This window comes from Microtus ochrogaster, unplaced genomic scaffold, assembly GCF_000317375.1.
Source record: "Microtus ochrogaster isolate Prairie Vole_2 unplaced genomic scaffold, MicOch1.0 UNK80, whole genome shotgun sequence".
In the NCBI taxonomy this organism is placed as follows: Eukaryota; Metazoa; Chordata; class Mammalia; order Rodentia; family Cricetidae; genus Microtus; species Microtus ochrogaster.
Genome location: NW_004949178.1, coordinates 1,318,488 through 1,339,394, shown reverse-complemented (window position 1 = coordinate 1,339,394; position 20,907 = coordinate 1,318,488). Strand labels below are relative to the sequence as shown.

Sequence of the window (20,907 nt, the reverse complement as noted above, 5' to 3'; positions counted from 1 at the left end):
TCTCCCCAGCGCCAGAACCTCTGCTGGTGCATTCTCTCTCCTCTTGGCAGTTCTCTGATGTGGGTGGAGATGCTTTACCAACCAATCCAGAAGCCTGACTTGAGATCGGGAGCAACGAAGCCTCACAGTCTCATTTACCACCAGTTCTGGCTGTGGTCCAGCTTCTCAACGGCGTCCTTCTCCCCTTCTGACCCAGGCCTCAAATGCTGCCCTACTCCTTCCAATTTACACTCAGCCTCAGAGATGGCTCTGCAGGATGTCTGCAAGTGGCAGGTCCCTGATACCCAGGGGCTATCCCCCCATTTGCCTGAGGCTGGTGGCTGGGCTGTGCCTCGGGGCTGTGACCCTCAAACCTTCCTGCAGATCTATGGCCCCAGACTGGCTCATGGCACCACCACCCTGGCTTTTCGATTCCGTCATGGTGTCATCGCTGCAGCTGACACTCGTTCCTCCTGTGGCAGCTATGTGGCATGTCCGGCCTCACGAAAGGTCATCCCTGTGCACCGGCACCTTCTGGGTACCACCTCTGGCACCTCTGCTGATTGTGTCACATGGTATCGGGTATTACAGCGGGAGCTGCGACTTCGGGAACTGAGGGAAGGTCAGCTGCCCAGTGTGGCGGGCACAGCCAAACTCTTGTCAACTATGATGTCCCGCTACCGGGGTCTGGATCTGTGTGTGGCCACAGCCCTGTGTGGCTGGGACCACTCTGGCCCTGCCCTCTTCTATGTCTACAGCGATGGCACTTGTCTGCAGGGAGACATCTTCTCTGTGGGCTCTGGATCTCCCTATGCCTATGGTGTGCTTGACCGTAGCTACCACTATGACATGACCATTCAGGAAGCCTATACTCTGGCCCGCTGTGCTGTGGCCCATGCCACCCACCGTGATGCTTATTCAGGGGGCTCAGTGGACCTTTTCCATGTTCAAGAGTCTGGATGGGAGTATGTGTCCCGCAGTGATGCCTACATGCTATACATGGAGCTGCAGAAAGCCCCAGGCTTGGAGCAGGAGCGGGAGCCGGAGCCGGAGCCGGAGCCGGAGCGGGAGCCGGAGCGGGAGCAGGAGCAGGAGGCAGAAGTCAGTCAAGTCCGCCCTGGACCCGCCACTCCACAAGATGCTGCAGGAGGTGGAGAACTCTTTGTGGAGCCAGAGGAGGTGACAGCTGAAGACGACGGGATAACAGTGAAGACTGAAATGATTTGAGAAATGACAGCACCTGGGGACCCAGACAAGGCGGGTAGGTCGCGGAATGAGGCTGCCTTAGTGGGGCTGGTTCTGAAGCAGCCTCATGGCATCTGGCTCTGGCTTTTCAGGGTTGCCTGCTCTTTTTGTTTAAGTCCCTATCCTTTCTGCCTCCCGGAGCTATTGATATCTCTGCCCAACCTGTCCTGAGGATGTTCAGATGGATGGCATCGCCTCTTCTGCCTCTAAACTGACTCTGCCAATACTTGTTGCATGTCTACTGCACACCAACTGCCCTGCTATGTGCTAGACCCTTTCTTGCTGTCCTGTCCCAATCTCTATTCTCATTTTGGTCCTTATTTGTCTGAGTGTTTATCTCTCTTTCCTGTTCACTTCTCAACTTGGTCAGCCAGGCCAGCCAGGAGAGAACAGCCTCCTCAGAAAGACTTAGAAACCCCAGGGCTGCAGGGGCTAGTTTAGTTATAGTGGCCATGGGCTTGTCTCTGCCACCCCCCTGCTGGGACTATCATGACTGTTGTGATTCCGCCTAGACTGGGTGGCGTTCTCATGACAGTCTTTGGAAGCATCATCCTTTATGGAAACTGGATCAGGTATAGGGAGTTATCGGACTTCCCAGGTTATAGTGACAACATTGCAGAACTCAGACATGCACAAGCCTTCGTGGGTTCTCTGTGCATATTTCCCTTGGTCCTGCCTCCCACCCCCCTTTTTTTGGTTTTTTTTCTGCTTTCCTTGTAAGCTTCTGGGGACTAGGCCAAGCCCCTGCCTATTGGCTGGAGATGAATGAACTCCAAGGAGCCAATGAGCTAGGAAGGCGAGCACAGAGAAACTGCCCATTCCCAGGCTTATCTTGCTGTGCCGGCCAGGGCCTGAGTCCTGCCCTATAGACCAGCCCTGCTCTCTACCCCCACAGACTTCTCCCTGTTTCTTTACTCCAGCCTTTCCTGGTTGCTCCCTTCAGGGGATTAAGACCAGAGTGGGGACGCTATGCTGGTGGTGCCAGCTAGCATGTCTCCTGGCCCTCCTGGCCCGCTCTGGCTTTCCGGAGGGCCCAGACTTGGAGATCCAGGCTTTCAGCTCCAGGAGCCAGCGCCCTCTCCCCAGAATGGTCAGGAGGTGGGATCTGAAGGAATCACCTTTTCTCTTACCTCTCCTGAAGCCTCCAGTCCTAAGACTGACAGCTGTTTTTGCCTCTTCCTTGACCACCTGCACTTCAGAATTCATTGACATTAGACTTACAGACTCTGAACTGAATTTTCCAAGCTCTAGAGATTTGGAAGGAAAGTCGGGAACTCCCAGAAAGAACAGAGGATTATGGAGAGTTCTCAGTGCGTAGAGACTAGCTTGCTAGTCAGGGTGGAAATCCAGCTGTTGGCCTCCACAGCAGCCTTCATCTCCTACAAACTGCCCAGCCTTGGGGAGGTATGGGGCTCCAGGGGTGAGAACTGAAGGTCAGGGACACTTGGGACCTCCTGTTCCTGGAGGGGCAACTTCTGCACGGGCATGAGGGGGTTGAGTGGGTCTTACATCCGGCTATGGGTTTGTGATTCAGCATGGGGATCTGCACTTGAGCGTGCCAGGTGGGCATGTGTGGTGACTCAGGAAGAGAAAGAAGCCATACTTGAATGAGAGCAGCCTCTGCCGCCTATGTGGCACAGTGCCAACCTTCTCCCCCATTCCCTGCTCCCAGCTTTGTACATCTTGCACAGTAGAAAGCCACAGAAAAGAGGAGCTTGGGGCCGGGCTATGCATCATCCCATAGCTACTCCTTACTCCCCTGGTCTGTTCTGAGGTCTTCAGACAGTGAGCAAAGGCAGGCACAGAGGGGTGGTGTGGGACCTGTGATGGACATCTGAGCCTAGCCAGAGGCTGCTGTGAAGAGTGTGAGTGTGTGTGCAACCCAATCCCCCGAGATGCTCTGTACCTCTCTTCCCAGGAGTCTAGAACCCTGAAAGAATAAGGCTTGATTTTTGATTTTTTTTTTTTGAGTCAGGATGGTCTCTCTCTCTCTCTCTCTCTCTTGTATCCTTGGCTGTCCTGGAACTCACTTTGTAGATCAGGCTGGCCTTGAACTCACAGAGATCCACATGCCTCTGCCTCTTCAAATCTGAGCTATTCCTCCAGTCCCATGTTCCTTTAATTTTTTTAATGCATTGTTAGAGTGCCTCGGTAGGGTTGGTAAAACTGGGCAGGCATAGCTCATGTCCCTTCTGAATGTGCCCTTCTCTACCTGAGACTGCCCCATGAGTCATTTTGTTCATTACATTTTAATTAATTAATTAATTAATTTATTTTTTTGGTTTTTTGAGACAGGGTTTCTCTGTGGTTTTGGAGCCTGTCCTGGAACTAGCTCTTGTAGACCAGGCTGGTCTCGAACTCACAGAGATCCGCCTGCCTCTGCCTCCCGAGTGCTGGGATTAAAGGCGTGCGCCACCACCACCCTGCATTTTTATTTTTTGAGACAGGGTTTCTCTGTAACTTTGTAGCCTGTCCTGGAGCTAGCTCTTATAGACCACGCTGGCCTGAACTCACAGAGATCCTCCTGCCTCTGCCTCCCAAGTGCTGGGATTAAAGGAGTGCGCCACCACCGCCCGGCCCTGTTCCAATACATTTTAAAGGTTGAAGCGGCTATCAGAGTGAGCCTAAAGGAGGACCCTGTCCTCTCTGAGGTCCTACTTTGGTTGCTGCATCTTCGGTTTCCTGAGGTCTTGGAAGGATGGACACCTGCTTTTATGCAGGTCTTTTAGTGCAACTTCAGCAGAGTAAATAACCAGCAATGGAGAGAGGGCTCTTGGCGTCCCACTGCCTGCTTGTTCTAAGTCAGCAATTATGGAAGGCATGAGGTTTGTTCCCAGCTGTGTGACCTTAATGTCAGCCCTCAGGGATGGAGGCAGGAGGCCTGTTGTGAGTTCAAGGAGAGTCAGGGCTATATGGTGAGCTACATAGTGAGACCCAGTCTCTCTCTCTCCCACAAAAGTCATCTTCTCCAGCTGCCAGCATCACACGTTTAGTAGGAAGCGTCACAGAGACCTGCCGGGACCGACTCACGCCGGGAGCCTGAGACCTTCCTGGAGAAAAGGCCTGAGACTTGTGCTGTTCCCAGGGAAGATGCCTCTTCTGCCTCAGGAAGTGAGCACTGAGGATGTTGGCAGACCCAACCAGCTGCCACCCCACTGATATACTCTACCCCTTAGTTATTCACATCCTGCTTCTCTGACTGACTTCCTCTCTCCCTCTCATGCCTCCATTCATCCCGATCCCTTGTTCACTTTCCTCTTGCTAGTCTCACAGGCTCATCTCTTGGGACATGGGACTGAAGAGTTGCATGGGGACAGCCATTATCCTTCTGCTCCTCCAATGGAGCAGTCCTGACACTCCTATCTCATCAGAGATAAAGTGGGTACCTCTAAGAATGACCTGGGACCAGAGGGCTTAGATCGCTTCCACCCTCAGCATAGAGGAAACTCTGTCCAGAAGGCTCAGTGTAGAAACAGAAGCAGGCTCCTCCTTTACAAAATAAAGTGTTTATTATGAAATTAGAGATGGAGGCCCCTCCCCTTCCTCCCTTTCCCCTCTTCCCCAGCTGCCTCCCCTTCCTCTCCCCTCTCCCTTCCCTTTGGGGCCTAAGAAGCACACACTATGCCCAGAGCTGGAAGGCCCAGGGCAGGCTGACAGCCAGGCAGAGCTCCAGGGAGGTGGCCACGCAGGGGCTGAAGCTCTTGCCCCGGGAGGTGAGCTGGATCCTTTCTTCCTTCCGCTGGAAGCCAGCGGAGCCAGGATGAGGCATGAGTGATGGATGGAACCATGCGGGCAGGTCTATGAGGAATGGAGAGTTGGTTTAGAAGCAGGATTGGAGGAGCAGCAGTGGTCCCCCCCCCCCCCCGCAGTCCTATGCAGTCCACGGACAATGACCTGGAACAGAGCATCTCCTTCAGTAGGGTGGGGCAGCAGTGGCTGGAAGATTCTCTTGCTGGGATGGATACCAGGAAACAAAGAAACAGAACCAACAACAAACAAACCAAAACGCCAGGGACTTAAGGAGAAGGGAGGAGGAACATGTGTGTAGGAGACAGAGCATGTGTGTGGGCAAAGGAGACAGTCTGAGCGATTAGAATTACTAGACAAAAACAGCCACACAGTCACAGTGAGAACAGAGGTTGGGTCAGTTATAAAACCCAACCCCCGACAGTGGAGAATCACAGACAGGGATCTCTGGAGAAACACACAGACCGACTGAGGAGAGGGAGGTAAAAGGGAGGGTATCTGGGGGAAGGAAGGAGGGGAGGACACATCGGGCCCCTGGGCTTCCCCCACCTGCCTGGACCCCGTGGGGCTCACTCAGAAGGCCTGTGCGGGCTGCCCCACCTCAGTGCAGCGAGCTGCAGGGCCAGGGCCGGCCTCAGGGGGCCGGGGGTTCCTTGGCCCCATACAGCTCAGCCAGAGTGCGGAAGAGTGGGCCCCAGTCATCCATTGGCTCAGAGGGGTTGGGGACACCACCAGCTTCGCTGCCGGAGCCCAGGGAGCTGAGCGAGCCGCAGGAGGAGCCTCGGCCCTCATAGCCATACACCTGTACCGAGTCGTACGGGGGCACACTGGGGTCCTCGTTCGCCTCGTGCAGCCGCAGAGCCAGCAACTGTGCCACATCGGCGGGGCCCGGTGGCCTGGGCTGGCGTGGCGCTCGGGTCCGCGGAAGCACGTCGCGGCGCACTGGCGGCCCTGCTGCTGCTGGAGGAGCAGCTCCGTCTGGGTTCTGCAAGGCTGTGATGTCAAAGGCCTCGGTATCCTCCTCTCCACCTCCCTCATCATCATAGGTGATGATGTTCTCACGGACATCCTCCTCCTCCAGTACCATCAATGCTTCCTGCTTCTGCCGCCTCAGGGCCACGAAGAGCACCACCAGGGCTGCACAAGGGCACACAAACCACCGAGCCAGCTGGTTCCCGTGAGGGGCCAGGTGAAGGCCGAGGAGGTGTGGCCAGGGGTTGCAAGCCCTAGATCTGACATTTGGCAAAGGTTGCTTTGATTCCTGCCTTAACCCTTTGCGTGAATTTACGTGGAAAAAGCCTTATCTCCTTAGTGTTTGAAAGATTAAAATGAAACATTCATGATGTGCCCAGCACCACACTTGATGCCAAAGACCACTTTTCGTATATAAGGCTGGTTACTATCACGGATATGAGACAAAACATTTTCTCTTGGACCTATCAGGCAGTAGAAAATCCTGGCCCAAGGGGGTCACTCATGCCTTATGTCTAGACCTGCTTTCTCCCTCCCCACAGAACAGGCCTAGATACCACACCTTGTCCCACAGCGGCCTGACTCACCAAGTAGGGTGCCCATACAGGTGACAATGGCAAGCAGGGCACCCGTGCTGAGGCCAGTTGGTGAGAGCTGAGCCTCAGGCCAGCAGGATGCCATGGAGCCATCGGGCCGGCAGCGACACACACTGATAGTGAGCGTGGCGGTGCTGCTCAGGGCTGGCTGTCCCCAATCCCAAAGTTCTATAGGAACCAAGTAGGGGGCCTGGCGGGGTGGAGCAGGGCGGGAAGGCAGCAGCAGGCTGGCAGAGCCATCTGTGGGAAAAGTAAGGTGGCTGGGGCACCTTCCTGGAGGGCTGGTCCAGCCCATACAGCCAGCTTCCCAGGCAAGGCTTATGAAAGAGCAAACAGGTACATGCACACCTACCTTCTGCTGGGCTGATGCTTCCACAGGTGGGGTAGGGGTGTGGGAGGGAGAGGAAGGAGATAGGCATGGGTGTGGTTGCAGAAGGCCACCCACCTCGGTTGTCCCGGACTGTAAAGTTGGCATCAGGGCCCACAGGACCTTGAAGGGAGACTTGGCTACTGTTGCCAACTTCGTCTCTGTCTAGAGCCTGGATGACCTGAATCAACTGGAAGAGGAGAGCATTTTCAGTGGAATGGCTGCTGGAGGCCTTGGGAGCACAACCCATCTACGTCGGCTGCTTACCTGGCCAGGGGCTGCAGAATCACACACAAACATGTCGTAGGGCTCAGCCAGATGGGGAGCATTGTCGTTTTCATCCAAGGTCTGAATGGCCACTTGCACGCGGGAGGATTGTGCAGAGCTATCTGAAGCCAGAATGCCAACATATGTACACCATACATGCACATACAACATACATGGTTTAGAGGCATAAATGCAACACAGCATGCACACAGAACAACATGAGATAACGTGTAACACAGGAGCAGCAAACCATGTTAAAGTGGGTGGGACTATACAAATGCATATGTGTTCACATAGTAAGATATGTTTATTATACAAGACACATGCAACAAATATTCAAAACTGATAATGCACACACAGCAACTCAAGTAAGATAAACACAGAATATGCATAAATAGAAGTAGAAAAGTAAACAGAAAGCAGACACAAGGTGTGCAAACATAAACCATGGAATATATAAACAGTCATACTATAGATACAGTAGGTGGGTGTTAAAAACAAATCAAACACACACACACAAAGCAGATATGAACAGTGAACGTGGCATTAACCCCCATCCAACCCTGGCCCAGAGACTGTGTTTTCATGCACAAGCAGAATGGACACACACACACACACACGTCAAAGGTCTGGGAAGCTGTCAGACAGCAATTTGTATCACCGAGAGTTGACCTTCGTGGTCTACGGGTCCAGAGCTTAGGCCTCACCCTGTGTGTCTCCTCACCATCATCTTACTTTGTTTCTCTCGTCAGGGTCATTTAAGAGAGAATGCTGAGTGAACTGAGCTTCTCAATTCCTCTCACCTTTCCTCAAGGGTGGGGGAGAGCTGGCTGGTCCTAGTGAAAGGGGCTGAGTTCACAGGTTGGGGCAGGGCAGGCTATGTGGGCTGCCTGGCCCTAAGGTCTGGGGTAACTGGACATGGAATGATATGGGGTCCAGTCTTTCGTTGCAGTAAGGGCCATGAACTCCTAGCCAATACCAGGGTGGGGGTAAGAACGGGATTTGGCAAGAGAACGAGAAAACAGCGGACACAGACACACAGAGCTACACAGAAACAAGCAACCAGACACAGTGTAGTAATGTATGTAATACACGCTCATACACATAAACTCATCTCTACAGATATACATGCAGCTACAGATACTACTGCCGGAGAGACCACAGCCGCACAGACAAACAAGTACAAATACATATATTCAACACCCGTGAAAAGCAGGAAGTCAGAGGAGATAACAGCTCACCCTGCAAACTGACTGGCCATTTAGGTTCTATGTGAGTTTGGGAAGTCACTTAACTTCTCTTTAGATGAGTTTCCTCGCTTGAGAACAGGGAACTAATCATATCTCCCTAATCAAATTGTGATGATTGAATGAGTCAATCTGTTTTCGGTACTTAAAATAGTACCTAATGGACAATAAGCAATAACTCCTCCATCCACAACTACTCACGTATACAAAGTATTATCTATAGCTACTGTGTACACCACTGTACACATTCAATCACATGCACAAATACCAGAAACACAATAATATAATTCTATGCAAACACTAAAGTGTAAGCACATATATCGTTTTAGACATGTGGTCTCAAGTACATGTGTGTATATGTACATATATATGAATATATATATTCATATTTAAGGGTCTCATGCACTTCAGGTTGCTCTTGAAATGACTGTCCTGCCTTAGCCTTTCTAGTGCTGAGATCACAGGTATGTGCCACACAGCTGTATACTTCACACATATGAATTACATCCATTCCTGAGTACAGGACCCTATGTACATATACAGACAGCTCTGGTGACATGTGCTGACATCGATATATACACTCATAATGCTGATGTAAATTCAGAAACAGCGGGAACGCAAGCAATGGGATATAAGGTGCTACTTACAGAAGGCTGAGGGGTTTTCCTGTCTCCCCAGGGCAGAGACCTGAATCAGGTGCTGCTGACGGTTGTGGGGCACCACATGGGGCCGGCATGCTTCCCCTACGTCAGTGTGTGGGGGCAAGTCCCTGCAAACTTCCTAGAAGGGCTCCCTTTGGGGGGCTGCTGACACACTCCCACATAGTCCCTTTCTGAGCAGCGTGTTAGCACACAGGCTGGGAGGTATAGTTCTGGGGTTGAGCAAATCAGTGAGGCGGAAGTGTCAGGTAGGGAGACTGCGTAAGTAGACTCTCTATGCCAGTCTGAGGGCGCCCGCCCATTTCATGAGGCTCCAGGCCAGGAGCCAGGAAGTAAGCAGATGAGGGTGCCACGGATGTCACTCCCTCCCCCACCCACATTCAGGGATGGCTCTCTGCCAGAACAATCAATGCTGTCTCCTCAGGGCCCAGGACTCCTTACCCAGCTCTGTGGCCAGCACGGTAAGGTTGTGCCAGACACGAGCCTCGCGGTCCAGGAGCACTGCTGTTCGGATAGTGCCATCCTCGGGCTCAATGGAGAAGCAACGCTCTGGATCCGAGTAGGGGAGGATGGAGTATCTAGAGGAAACGGGACTGATCTGGGAGCAGCCACCTCTCCCCTTCCCCTTCTCTCCCCTTCTCTCCCCTTCGCCAATCTGGTTGAGCCGAGCTGTACCAGCCAGTCAGGGCCATCGGACAGGCTGGGGTTCTCTGGGAGGCCCTAAGAGTTTGGGGACTGGACTGGATAGGTATGGTAGACAAGGAGAAGCACTACCTGTCTTTCAGACTTGGAGACTCTGTTCTGGGAACCCAGGGACCTGTATTTCATCCCTGGTCTGCCTCAGACCAGCTGTGTGACCTTGGGGAAACCATTTGACCTTGTTTAATCAACTGCAAAATGGGAATGACATCAGCACCCCTGCCCAACGGGGCTGTGTCAGGGATGCTAGTGTGGAGGGTGGAAGCGCGGTTCATGAGGGAGACCGTGCCAGATCTGGAAATCCACTGTCACTCACATGGCCTCTAAGACAACTGGCGATGATACCTACTTCATAGGGACATTGTGGGAACTCAATGCCACGAACTGGGCAAAAGGTGAAGAAGCGCTTGCTCAACAGAGACGCATTCATCAAATGAGATTCCATTTGCTTGTACTGCCACTAGGAGGCGCCACTTCAAAGAAGTGGGTGGAGAGCAGGGCTCTGGTCACTGAGGCGCTCCAGCCTTCCCCTAGCACCCAGGCCTGCCGACCAGCAGCAAGCTGGCATAGCAAGTGAGACCTTCGCTAAGGGATATGATTTGCCGCAAAGATGCCACATCCCGGGACTAGCCACCTCCGTGGTCCTTTCAGGAAGCCTTGTCCCTCCCCAGCTCGCGGTCCAGCTAACCTGATTGGGCTGGCCGGGGAGTCCAGGTCACTGGCTGAGACCCGGCCCACCAGGGTGCCAGGAGCTTTGTTCTCAGGTACTATCAGGTGGTAGGTGGCCTTGGTGAAGACAGGTGGCTCTGGGGCATCCTGCACAGCCACTCGCACCGAGGCCACGTCCTTGAAGGGACCCCGCCGCAGGTAGGCTGGGTCGATGAGTGTGTTGGTGGCTTCTACACGGAAGGTGTAAGAGCGGCGGGTCTCGAAGTCCAGGGGCTGTGATGAGGGGAGACAGAGAATGGCGCACTGGGAACTGGGATGGGCCCACCTCACGGGGGCAGAGTTGCTTCACCCTGGGCATCTAGTGCCTTGGAGAGGTGTGGCCTCAGAGGTCACAGTGGGAGACACTGCAGAGCTGCTCTAAGCCCCACTGGAGACTTGTTAAGTAACCTTGAGACACTCATTTTCCCTTCTAGCTTTCAGGGCCTCATCTAAAAGGTACGATCAGTATGACCTCCATGCTCTAATACAGGGGTCCTAAGTAATGTCCCAGGAAAACTAGTTAAAAGTTGGCCAGTGGGTTGCTGGGGGAGGAGCGAGGGGAAACTGAGCCTGCAGTGCAGGTGGTCTTTTGTTTTGCTTGTATGTTTCTTGGTACTGGGGATGAAATCTCGGCCTCTGGGGCATGCTAGGCAAGCTCCAACCAATGAGCTTTCCGCCCCCAGCCAAGTCTGCGGGTATCAACAGACGGAAGGCTAACCTTCCGGACAGTAAGGAGCCCGTCCTGACCCTGGGAGTCTGTGCTGATGCTGAAGGCCTCTGATCCTTCCCCATCCAGGATGCTGTAAGCCATTAGGGCATTGTCCCCTAGGTCTGGGTCCTGGGCCTTAAGCCGGCCCACCAGGGTTCCAGGTCCAGCTGTCTCCACCACAGAGAACTGGTATAGACCTTAGAGGAACAAGGAGGAAGATGTGTTCTTAGAGATTCGCTAGCCCTCCTGCCCTCCCCCAGCAAGTCCTTCTTCCAGGGTCTAGCTGGGGTGGGACCGGGGACGATGGCTTCTCTGGAAGCTGGAGGGGCAGGGCAATCAAAGAATTGTCTGGGCACAGAATGGCCCTCTTACTCTGAGGGAACTTGGGGGGGTTGTCGTTGACATCACTGAGGGTGACTGTTACTGTAGTACTGCCTGACAGCCCCCCCATGTGGCCACCCATATCCTTGGCTTGGATCACCACCAAGAACTCCTCTTGGGTCTCCCGGTCCATGTTGGGGATGGCTGTACGAATCACTCCTAAGGGAGAGAGAGACACTGGGTCAGGGGTGTTCGTCCCCATGGCTGCCCCACAAGGTTCTTGGGTCCATTCTCACCAGTCTGGGGGTCCACAGAGAAGAAAGGCAATCCATCCAGCACAGTGTACACCAGTTTGGCGCTGTTCCCGTAGCTGGGATCATCAGCATCGTGGGCAGTCACCTGGATTACGGACGTCCCTATGGGAGATTCCCGTAGCCCATTCAGCAGCAGCAAGGCCAGGAGAGAAGAGTAGAGTGAAGAAGGCTGGGTTAAAGGAGTTCTGGGTAGACAACAACAGCGCAAGAGGGGGTGAAAGAGCTCCAGGAAAGCTAGGGCATCCAGAGCTGGGGTGCTCACCAACGTTAGACATCTCGGGCACTGTGGCGTGATAGGGCCCAAGGGGAAACACAGGTGGATTGTCATTGATGTCTTGCACTTTGATGATAAACTCTGATGGAGGCTCCAGGGGGCGGTTAGAGGCGCGGTCCACAGCTTGGGCCAGCAGAACATACTGGGCTTTCTCCTCCCGGTCCAGGCTCTTGGTCACATGGATATTGCCTGTGGCCTCATCAATCACAAATACAGTGCCTGCCCCTTCCCCAGTCAGCAGGTACTTGGTGCGGCCCTCACCCCGGTCAACATCAGAGTGCAGCTGTAAGGGTCAGAGAAAATGGCGGAAATCTCTGAGTGCAGAGCCACGGGCTAGAGTCTAGGTTTGGGTTGAGCATTAGGAAGGCTAGGGGACCAAGGTCATTGCAGAGTGATGAAGGTACAGAGCAGGGCCTGACAGACCAGCCACCGTACACGTGGGAAGGGCTGACCCTTACCTTGCCGATAAGGACAGGCTCGGGACCAGAATATTCCTCAATGACAAAGAACTGGTTCCAGACCCAGCTCCTCCGGGTCCGCAGTGGTGCAGGACCTGTGTGTCCCCGGGACCCTGCCCAGGCTGGGACTGGAGCTGCCAGGCGCCCCATGCAGCCCCAGCCACCCAGCCAGGCCAACAGGAGCCTCACGAGGCCCCACATGTTTGGAATCCAGCCAGGGCTCTTGTTCACTGGCCCCAGGTGCTGCTGCTGGGCAGGGCCAGGTGGCCCATGAGCTGGGTGGGGAAGATGCGTTGAGGCTACCCCATGGATCCACACCTGTAGGACAGGTAGCTGCTCAGGATCAAGGAAGTCTAAATCCTACTCCTCTCCCAAATTAGATACTAAAGCCCAGATCTCTGAGAAACCAGACATCCACTGCCCAGAACCCAGCCCAAGAGAGACAACCGGATCCTTTCACCTAGCTCTGCCTGGACTCACCTCCAGCCCTCCGAGCCCATAAACCTCTTGAAAGCTGGGGAGGAAAAAGAGGGGATGGGTGCTAAAAGGACTTGGAATTTCAAATCCTGTCCTGTCCTTCTACCTTGGGCACACAGCTAGGGTACTAGAGAAGGTAGGTGGGCTAACAGAGAAAGGGTTTAAAGTTAAGAGGTTGTATTCATTGACACGTAGCCTTCCTTATCCACAGGGTCAGGCTGAACGATAAGGAGTGTGCCCAAGTCAGGCTGGGACTTAGACCCCCCCGCCCCCGACCCCACCTACCCAGACTGTCCCCAGCCCACTCTGTCAGCTGCAGTCTAACGGAGCAGAGTGGGGTAGAATTGGAAGGATTGGGAGCAGGGCTGCAGGCAAGGAGACTGAGAGGTGAGGTAGAGGCTGACCCAGGGGCCAGCGACAGTGGGCTCAGGGCTCTGGATCCAGAAACAGGGATGATTGGGCAGACAGGGAGACCAGATGGGAAAGACAGGAGAGAGAGAGAGAAAGAGAGAGAGAGAGAGAGAGAGAGGGAGAGAGAGAGAAGCAAAGGAAGCAGCCTTGGTATCTGAGAGGTAGCAAGGAGTCCTAGGTACTAGGCATGGGAACTGGAAGGGGCAGAGGAGCGTTCAGGTTATGAGTGTGTGTGTGTGTGTGTGTGTGTGTGTGTGTGTGTGTGTGAGATCAGGCCTCGGGAACTTCATTCTGGTAGAGTAAGCTACCAGGAGCAGTAGGGGGAGGGAGGGGCTGCGGGAAAGGAGCTAGAAAGAGAGGACCCTTCCCATTCTCTCCCTCCTCTTGAAGGGGCCCACGGTCAGGTGCCCCTCCTCCTCGCCTAGAGCAGACACACACCTGACAGGCCGTTTGTTCCCAAGAGAAAAGAAGCCAGAGGGCAGCAGGGGACTAGGGAGGCAGGCGGGACGAAGAGAGAAGGAAGGAAACAGAGGAGTGGGAAACAGGATAGCAGGAGGAGAGGAGAGGAGGCAAAGGAAGGCAACGGGAGAGGAAAGGAGAGCGGGAAAGGGAAAAGAGAAAGGCAGAGGAAGAAAAAGGCAGAAGAGAAGGGAAGAGACAGGACAAGAGGGAGAGAAAAGGGGCAGAGAGGCGGAAGGGTGAAGAGAAATCAGTAGAGGCAAAAAGGAGAGGTGTGTGGGAAGGGAGAGAGCAGAGCGCGGGAGAACCGATACGGCTCGCAGCCAGAGCGCACTGCAAGCTGCGGGCCCCCCGCTGCACCCGCCAGGATTCCCGACCCGGGCAGGCGCCCTTACCTGGCACTGCCGAGGGGCTCGGGACTGCGAGCAGCACCCCGCCCGCCTCCGTCGCTGGCTCCCGGGGGCGCAGCCCCAAGCAGATCCAAGCCGGCGCCGCGGCTCTGCTGCAGGTCTGAGCGGCCCCGGCGAGAACAAGGGAGCGAGACGGAGGGGGCGGGGGAAGGAGGCTCCGCCTGCGGAGGAGAGGCGGCTCGCGCGGGAGAGGAGAGCCCTGCCTCTCCGACCCTCCCCGGCCAGTCCCCGCCCCCGCGGCTCCCGGGCTGCGGGGCGCATACAGATGTGGGGCCGCTCCTGGGCCGGCCCGCAGCGCGGCAGGGTACACACACCGGCAGGACGGCCAGGCTATTGCGAGAGCCTGGCGGAGGGCCCCAAGCACAAATGGCCAGCACGGCACCTGCGGAGGCACACGTGAGGTGGGGCCCCGGGAAAACACTGCGGGAGACCCGGCTTCTCGCTCTGGGTTGGGGTGCAGCGGCGAGGCTGTTGCCTCGGGTTCTTATTGCAGATCACAACAGCAAATTGAGTCGGCTAGGGTGAGCTTAAGGACGCAGAGGCAGCGGGGGTCTGGGGAGGTCGCCAGGGACAGGGGCACGGTATCGACGGGGAGAGAATCTTTTAGGGAAGCTCTTTGCAAGGATCTATTCTTGAGTGCTTGCGCCCCCTGGTGGCACTTGTGGAAAGCATCTTGAGGGTGACCAAATGCCTAATTGTGCAAGGGACTGGGTAGCGGACCCTGCCAGCTCTTGGGGCCCTACAAAGGAAACGGGACACACTTTCCCAGAATGAAAAAGACTACAGCTTTGGGTCGAATAGAGCCAAAGCGGGGATGAGGATTCTGGCGGCTGCTCCAGAAGAATGCAGAAGCCCAGCATGCTCAGAGCCATTCAACCCCTTTCACCCAGACCCCAAGGAAAGGCACTCAAACACTAGTTAAAACTAAGTCAGATTTTTATTTTCCATAGACCACATCATTTAATAATAAAAAAAAATAAAAATAAAAATTGAACAAAAGGAAAAGGTGGATATAAAGTGGAACCAGAGGGCAAGAGGCTGCAGAGCAACAGAGACTGGGAACTGCAGGGGCCCTGGGACTCAGGAGGAGGCTGATTCAGCTCATAGGTGACCCAGTCCCGGCCCCGGCTGTTCCCAAGAGGCTGTGCGTGAGTACCCAAGGGAGGTGGAAAGCAGAACGGAGGGAAAATAAAAGGTCTGGGGCACTTGGCTATTCCCATTTCCGGCCAAACCCTTCCCTCCATAACCTAGCTCTTCCCTCTCAACACTTAATGGGAAGAAAGGAGAGGGCTAAGTTCCAAGAGATAGGTTGGGGAGAGATTGCCACTGCTCCATTTGGTATGTGGGGATGGGTGGCAGTTATAGTTCAGCACTGAGCAATGGTGTGAGACCCTTGGTTCCAGGGTGGTGGTGATTGTACCTATCCCTCTGTGGCCTTTAACCTCCCCGGGCAGAGTGGCAGGTACCTGCAGCTCTCCTAGTTTTTCTCAGCTAGCGGCGCCCACCCCGGTCCCGTACAGGTGTACTCCGACTCCGGCTTCTGCTGTGGCGCTTGGTGTCTCTGCGGTCCCTCTCTCTGCCTCGGTCTCGCTCTCGTTCCCTATCCCGATCTCGGTCACCCCTATCCCTCTCTCGCTCCCTGTCCCTCTCTCTTTCCCTGCTGTGCTCTCTTCGCTTCTCCCGTTCTAGCTGTCGGTTCCGTTCCCGCTCAGCTTCCTTCTCCCGCTCCTTCTGTTCTTCTTCCTCTCGTTCCTTTCGCCGCTTTTCCCGCTCCTTGGCCCGTTCAGCCTGCTCTGCCTCCTTCTGAACAATCTGTAGTCAGGCAGAAAGGGCAGAGACAAAGTGCATCATAGTCCTGTCTGAATTGGTCCCACTTTGTGTATCTTGCCCCAGTACCTGAATTCCTAGCTCAGGGTCACCGTCAGTTTTGCTGTTAGATAGGAAAAGAGCAGGCATGGGGGATGGGCTGTGCACAACCTCCCCATCCGTGCGGGGCCAGCCCCGTCCATGTGCTGTCTCTTTTTCCCTAGCTTCCATCAGTCTAGATGCAAACAAATCTGAGTGGCATTAAGCCCAAAAATTCTCCCAAATTTTAATTCACAGTAAGGGGTCAGCAAGACAGCTCACTGTATTAAAGTCCTTGTTAAAGCCTGACAATGGAGTTCACTCCTAAAACCCATAAAGGTATAAGGAGAACCAATCCCACAAAATTGTCTTCTGAGCCGGGCGGTGGTGGTGCACGCCTTTAATCCCAGCACTCAGGAGCCAGAGGCAGGCGGATCTCTGTGAGTTCGAGACCAGCTTGGTCTACAAGAGCTAGTTCTAGGACAGGCTCCAAAACCACAGAGAAACCCTGTCTCAAAAAACCACAAAAAAAAAAAAAAAAAAAAAAAAAAAAAAAAAAAAAAAAAAAAATTGTCTTCTGACCACCACTACACCCCCTTCCAACACACTAACAGAATGCTTTAAGTCTCATGGAGAGCAATTCTAGATACTGAAGAAAGCAGAAAAGACTTGTATAAATATGACTTTATAAAACATGCATTTCTTAGCTAATCAATTAAGTTCCAAGAAGTGTGGGTAACACAGCCAGCTTCTTGACACCCACAAGTGGCCACCTTCACTTTCCCTACAGCACCCTTAGTGGCTCGCTCTCTTCATCCTCATATTGTCTCTCTGTCCTCTCCCCTCTCTCTCCCAAACAGGGATTTCTTGTGTAGCCCTGGAGCCTGTCCTGGAGCTAGCTCTTGTGGACTAGGCAGGCCCCGAACTCAGAGTTCGGCAGTGGCTGTTTCTTAAGGTCAGCTTTCTGCAGCTTCACTCATGCCCACCCTCCCCACATCAATGCCAGGGCCTACTCATCCCCTGGGCACAGCAACCACTTCTAGCTTTGCCACTGCTCAACAAAGGCTACCACTCACCTGGCTTTCAGTCAGTGGGAGCCAATAGATGCAGGGAGCTGCCTTAGTCTTACGAAAAAGGTCATCCAGCAACTTGGCAGGTGGCTCCTCCTGAGCCTTTTCTGTGTGGGAGGAAATCATCACCATCAGATGCATAAAACCCTCCGACCCCACCCACCTGGGTCCCTGTCCCTCTAACCAGGAGACAGAACACCCTACCCCGCTAAGTACCTTTCTTCTCACTCTTCTTCTCTTTAGATTTTGCACGCTCTTTGCGGCGGCGGTCACGGGACCGTGATCGGGAGCGGGGACCCTCTCGAACTTTGTCCCGATCCCATTCTCGCTCAGACCGAGTTCTCTCCCGACGTTCCATTTCTCGCTCCCGTTCTGCCCACTGCTCCCGCACAGCTCGTTCCTGCTCCCGTTGCTCTGCCCGGGGGTGGGGTAGTGGCTGGACTGGGGGTGGAGGTGGGGGGTGCAGGGGCCTTGGTGCTCCCTGATCCTCTGTCTTCGTTTCAGAAGGCCGATCAACCAGGAGTCCCCGGTGATAGTCCAGCTGTGGGCAGAGGGACAAGGACAGTCAAGACAGAGGTTAAACCGTTTCCAATGGAGTCCAGGTACCAGCGATACAAAGAGAGGAAAAAACCAGAGTGTTAGTGACTGCAGGTTTGCTGAAGGCCTCAGAATCCACCCAATATGGCTGCCTCTGCCCATCCCCTCCTTTTCCTCAGGTTTCTCACCTCGTCTTGCTCAGCATAGTCAGCACAAAGGAATTTGGGGTTGGACTGGGGCCACTTGACCCCATGAAGAGCTGTGCGGGTGGCAACGGCTTCCTCTACTGTTGAGTACTGGTGAGGAAGAAGCAGAGAGGCGTGGTGTGTCTTTTAGTCCTCTCCACCTGCTACAGTGCCCACACTGCCACAAACGCAAGAGTCAGCCTCTTTGCTCACCGTTACAAAGCAATGAGATTTGATCTTGTCAATCCAGAAGGCCTCTTCTACTAAAGTTCCTGTCCGCCCCAGTAACTCCTTCAGCTGGCCTAAAGTGAAGGGACGAACCTGCCAATGAAAATGAACTTTTCAAGGTCTTAAGGAAGGCAGCACACCTACACATCCAGCACTAAGTATCCAGAGCAGGGCTGGAGAGATGACCAGTGGTTATGAGCACTGGCTTCCTTTCCAGAGGACCCGGGCCCGAGTCACAGCACTCACATGTGGACGCTGAGAACTTGGAGAGCATTAGGCTCGCAATTGCCGAGGCTCTCTCTAGCTCCTACCCAGTGTGATAACCCTAAAGAAAAGGAGCCCACAATAAGGAACAATGACTTACCAAGTTGGAGATATGAACAATGTTACTGATCTTGCCCCTGGGTGGGGAGGGCACCTGGGCAGTCCGGACTGGGTCATCAATTGTAATGGAAACTCCAGACTTCTGCTGGCTAATGGACCTCCGGGTTAAGGTCTCTCCTAACGTTACTGAAAAGAGAGCGCAAGAGCAGTTTTCAGGAGTCAGCCCTGCTGGCTCACAGTTTCCCTCCTTTCATTCTCTGCTCAGCAGCCACTCTCCTATCCAGATGTGCCAACTTGCAAGGGCAGACCGGTCTCCTTAGTGTGGAGACTTGAACATCAGATGACTCAAACCCAGTTCCAAGCAGTACCTGGGAGATGCCAGGCACAGAAAACCTTTGACATGTAAGGCAGAAGGCGCCAAATGCCCAAATGGTTCCTATGTGGTCCTCAGAGAATTCAGACACCTCACCCACCTTTCTTCACTTCATGTTCCACAGGTGGAGGCAAGGCCACCTCTACTGACACCTGGGGAGGTACAGGGGGCTCTGCTTCAGGCTCCTTTTCTTCTTCCTCTTCCCTCTGCCCATTTTCCTGGCCCTCTGCAGGCACTACCTATCCAGACAGGAGGAAACAGAGGCGGTCGGTCACCACATTGGCACATTCTCTTCAGACTCTGGCTCCCACAGAGATAGCAGTGGCATCAACTTCACACATCCTGTCCACTGTGAGGCATTATTCTTGATGATTCCCAACTCTTGGTTTAAGGCAGGGCCTATGAAGTCCTGGCTGCCCTAGAGATCCATGTGTGCATCAGGCTGGCTCTGAATTCAGAGACCTGCTTGCCTCTGCCTTCCTGGAAATAAAGCCATGTGCCACTATACCTGGCTAAAAAACTTTTATTGAAACAAAAACAAACAACATTTAACTACTTGTGTGCCTACATGCACAGAGGCAATGGTCTCTGTGGAAGTCAGAACAACTTTCCGAGGTGATTGATTTCTATTACATGGGTCCTGAGGAGTGCGATCATGCTTCCCAGTAGGCCCTTTACCCACTCACTGAACAATCCTGCTGGCCTGGACCTTGTTTTCTGCATGAGGGAAGATGTTAAAGTACTATTTGAGGCTTTAGTTTCAATTCTGGTACGGAGGCGCGAGCTGCTCAAACAAGAGTAATGAACTGGTACGGTTGTCCTCTGTATCTGAACCCAGCCCTCAGCTGTCTGCTCTTACCCACTGCCTCACTCCCGATGCTAGGGTGCAGTACTTTTACCTGAGTGACAGTTCGGCATATTTTCAGTCCTTTGTCATGGGTTCCATCGTCACCATTCCGCTCTGTCTCGTCCTCAGAGATCCGGGAGTCGTCAGCATGAAGATCCACAACAGCCTCCTGCCCCGCCAGGGGTTTGATGTCGGGGATGAGGCTCTGGGACACAGACAGCCCCGCCACCCCGTTACACTGGGCCCATGTCTATCCCCACCTGAACATATTGCACCCCCCTTCCCTGCCCCCCCACCTCACCTTGAGTGACTCGGTAGTGATGCTGATGGAAGGTTTCTTCTGGGTGGTGGCGGTGCTGGCTCCCCAACGGCGCTTTCGACCAGGCTGGCCCCCCTCTGTGTCACTGTTTCCGGCTTGCACACCCTTGGTAGCTGCTGTCCCCAAGAAATAATAGGACCCAACAGTTAGATGGCCTCAGGCTCCCAGCTAGCTCAAACCATAACACTTAAAGTTAAGAAAATACTCTCTTTTTGGGAGGATGGGGTGGGGGAGGGCACTAAGGAACTAAGGAAGGATGATGTTGTTTCTTCCTCATAGATGGAAACTATTTGTCTGTCAGAAGCAAAGGGGGCACCTAGCTGGCCGAACCCAGGGACACGAGTACACTGCAAGACTATATGACCTTCTATGACCATCTAAAGAAGTTCTGCAATAGGTGTGTGGGCTGGCATGATGATAAAAACCTTTAATCCCATCACTTGAAAATGTAGAGGACTATCTGTGAATTCAAAACTAGCCTGGTCTATACAGCAAATTCCAGGCCAACCACCCGAGTTCCTGAGTGGGAGACAGTTAAAATGACTGTAAGAAGCAGTCATTTAAAGTATAAAATGGTAAGCATTTTTGGGAGTCTAACTACAAATTCAAGGTCAGATACCTGAAAGAACAATATTCCTCTAAGAGCTGGGTGTGGCAGCACATGCCTATAATAATCCCAGCTACCTGAGAGGATGTGGCAGGATTCAGTTTGCGGCCAGCCTGGTCTATGTAGCAAAGACCTTGTCTCAAAAATCAGTACTAAGAGCCGGGCGATGGTGGTGCACGCCTTTAACCCCAGCACTCGGGAGGCAGAGGCAGGCGGATCTCTGTGAGTTCGAGACCAGCCTGGTCTACAGAGC

The 20,907-nt window shown here is 53.8% G+C and overlaps 3 protein-coding genes across 4 annotated transcripts in view; 1 reads left to right on the top strand and 2 right to left on the bottom strand.

Moving 5' to 3' along the window:
* Positions 1 to 243: 243 nt before the first annotated feature.
* Positions 244 to 1,206, top strand: Psmb11 (proteasome subunit beta 11). The gene has a single exon (XM_005370505.2). It carries the CDS (start codon positions 244 to 246, stop codon positions 1,204 to 1,206), a length of 963 nt encoding a protein of 320 aa, XP_005370562.1.
* A 3,592-nt stretch (positions 1,207 to 4,798) lies between these two features.
* Positions 4,799 to 14,490, bottom strand: Cdh24 (cadherin 24). Of its 2 annotated transcripts, XM_026777696.1 has the most exons (14): positions 14,305 to 14,490; positions 13,043 to 13,076; positions 12,563 to 12,880; positions 12,093 to 12,387; positions 11,813 to 11,932; positions 11,568 to 11,735; positions 11,205 to 11,392; positions 10,467 to 10,720; positions 9,521 to 9,657; positions 7,174 to 7,295; positions 6,985 to 7,096; positions 6,531 to 6,779; positions 5,119 to 6,108; positions 4,799 to 5,022 (listed from the first exon to the last, which is right to left on the bottom strand). In XM_026777696.1, the coding sequence occupies exons 3-13, from the start codon at positions 12,761 to 12,763 to the stop codon at positions 5,606 to 5,608; spliced, it is 2,349 nt and encodes a 782-aa protein (XP_026633497.1). In that variant the 5' UTR covers positions 12,764 to 12,880; positions 13,043 to 13,076; positions 14,305 to 14,490; the 3' UTR covers positions 4,799 to 5,022; positions 5,119 to 5,605. The 2 variants fall into 2 exon arrangements, with proteins under 2 accessions (XP_026633497.1, XP_005370536.1); XM_005370479.2 differs by lacking the exon at positions 13,043 to 13,076.
* A 769-nt stretch (positions 14,491 to 15,259) lies between these two features.
* Acin1 (apoptotic chromatin condensation inducer 1) overlaps positions 15,260 to 20,907 on the bottom strand; it is a 46,967-nt gene continuing 41,319 nt past the window's right edge. The window contains 9 exon segments of the mRNA XM_026777659.1: positions 15,260 to 16,131; positions 17,241 to 17,341; positions 17,451 to 17,775; positions 17,960 to 18,067; positions 18,170 to 18,277; positions 18,549 to 18,694; positions 18,982 to 19,120; positions 19,781 to 19,933; positions 20,030 to 20,205. Coding sequence (XP_026633460.1) covers positions 15,811 to 16,131; positions 17,241 to 17,341; positions 17,451 to 17,775; positions 17,960 to 18,067; positions 18,170 to 18,277; positions 18,549 to 18,694; positions 18,982 to 19,120; positions 19,781 to 19,933; positions 20,030 to 20,205 — 1,577 coding nt within the window. The 3' untranslated portion in view covers positions 15,260 to 15,810.

What these genes read in the sequence shown, in the direction of transcription:
- Psmb11 (XM_005370505.2), top strand. Translation starts at nt 244, where the DNA reads ATGGCTCTGCAGGATGTCTGCAAGTGGCAGGTCCCTGATACCCAGGGG.
- Cdh24 (XM_026777696.1), bottom strand. Translation starts at nt 12,763, where the DNA reads ATGTGGGGCCTCGTGAGGCTCCTGTTGGCCTGGCTGGGTGGCTGGGGC. An exon ending in TCCCCGGCCAGCCCAATCAG is followed by an intron (nt 9,658 to 10,466) that starts GTTAGCTGGACC and finishes CGTTTCCTCTAG; the next exon opens with ATACTCCATCCTCCCCTACT. An exon ending in TACAGTCCGGGACAACCGAG is followed by an intron (nt 6,780 to 6,984) that starts GTGGGTGGCCTT and finishes CTTTTCCCACAG; the next exon opens with ATGGCTCTGCCAGCCTGCTG.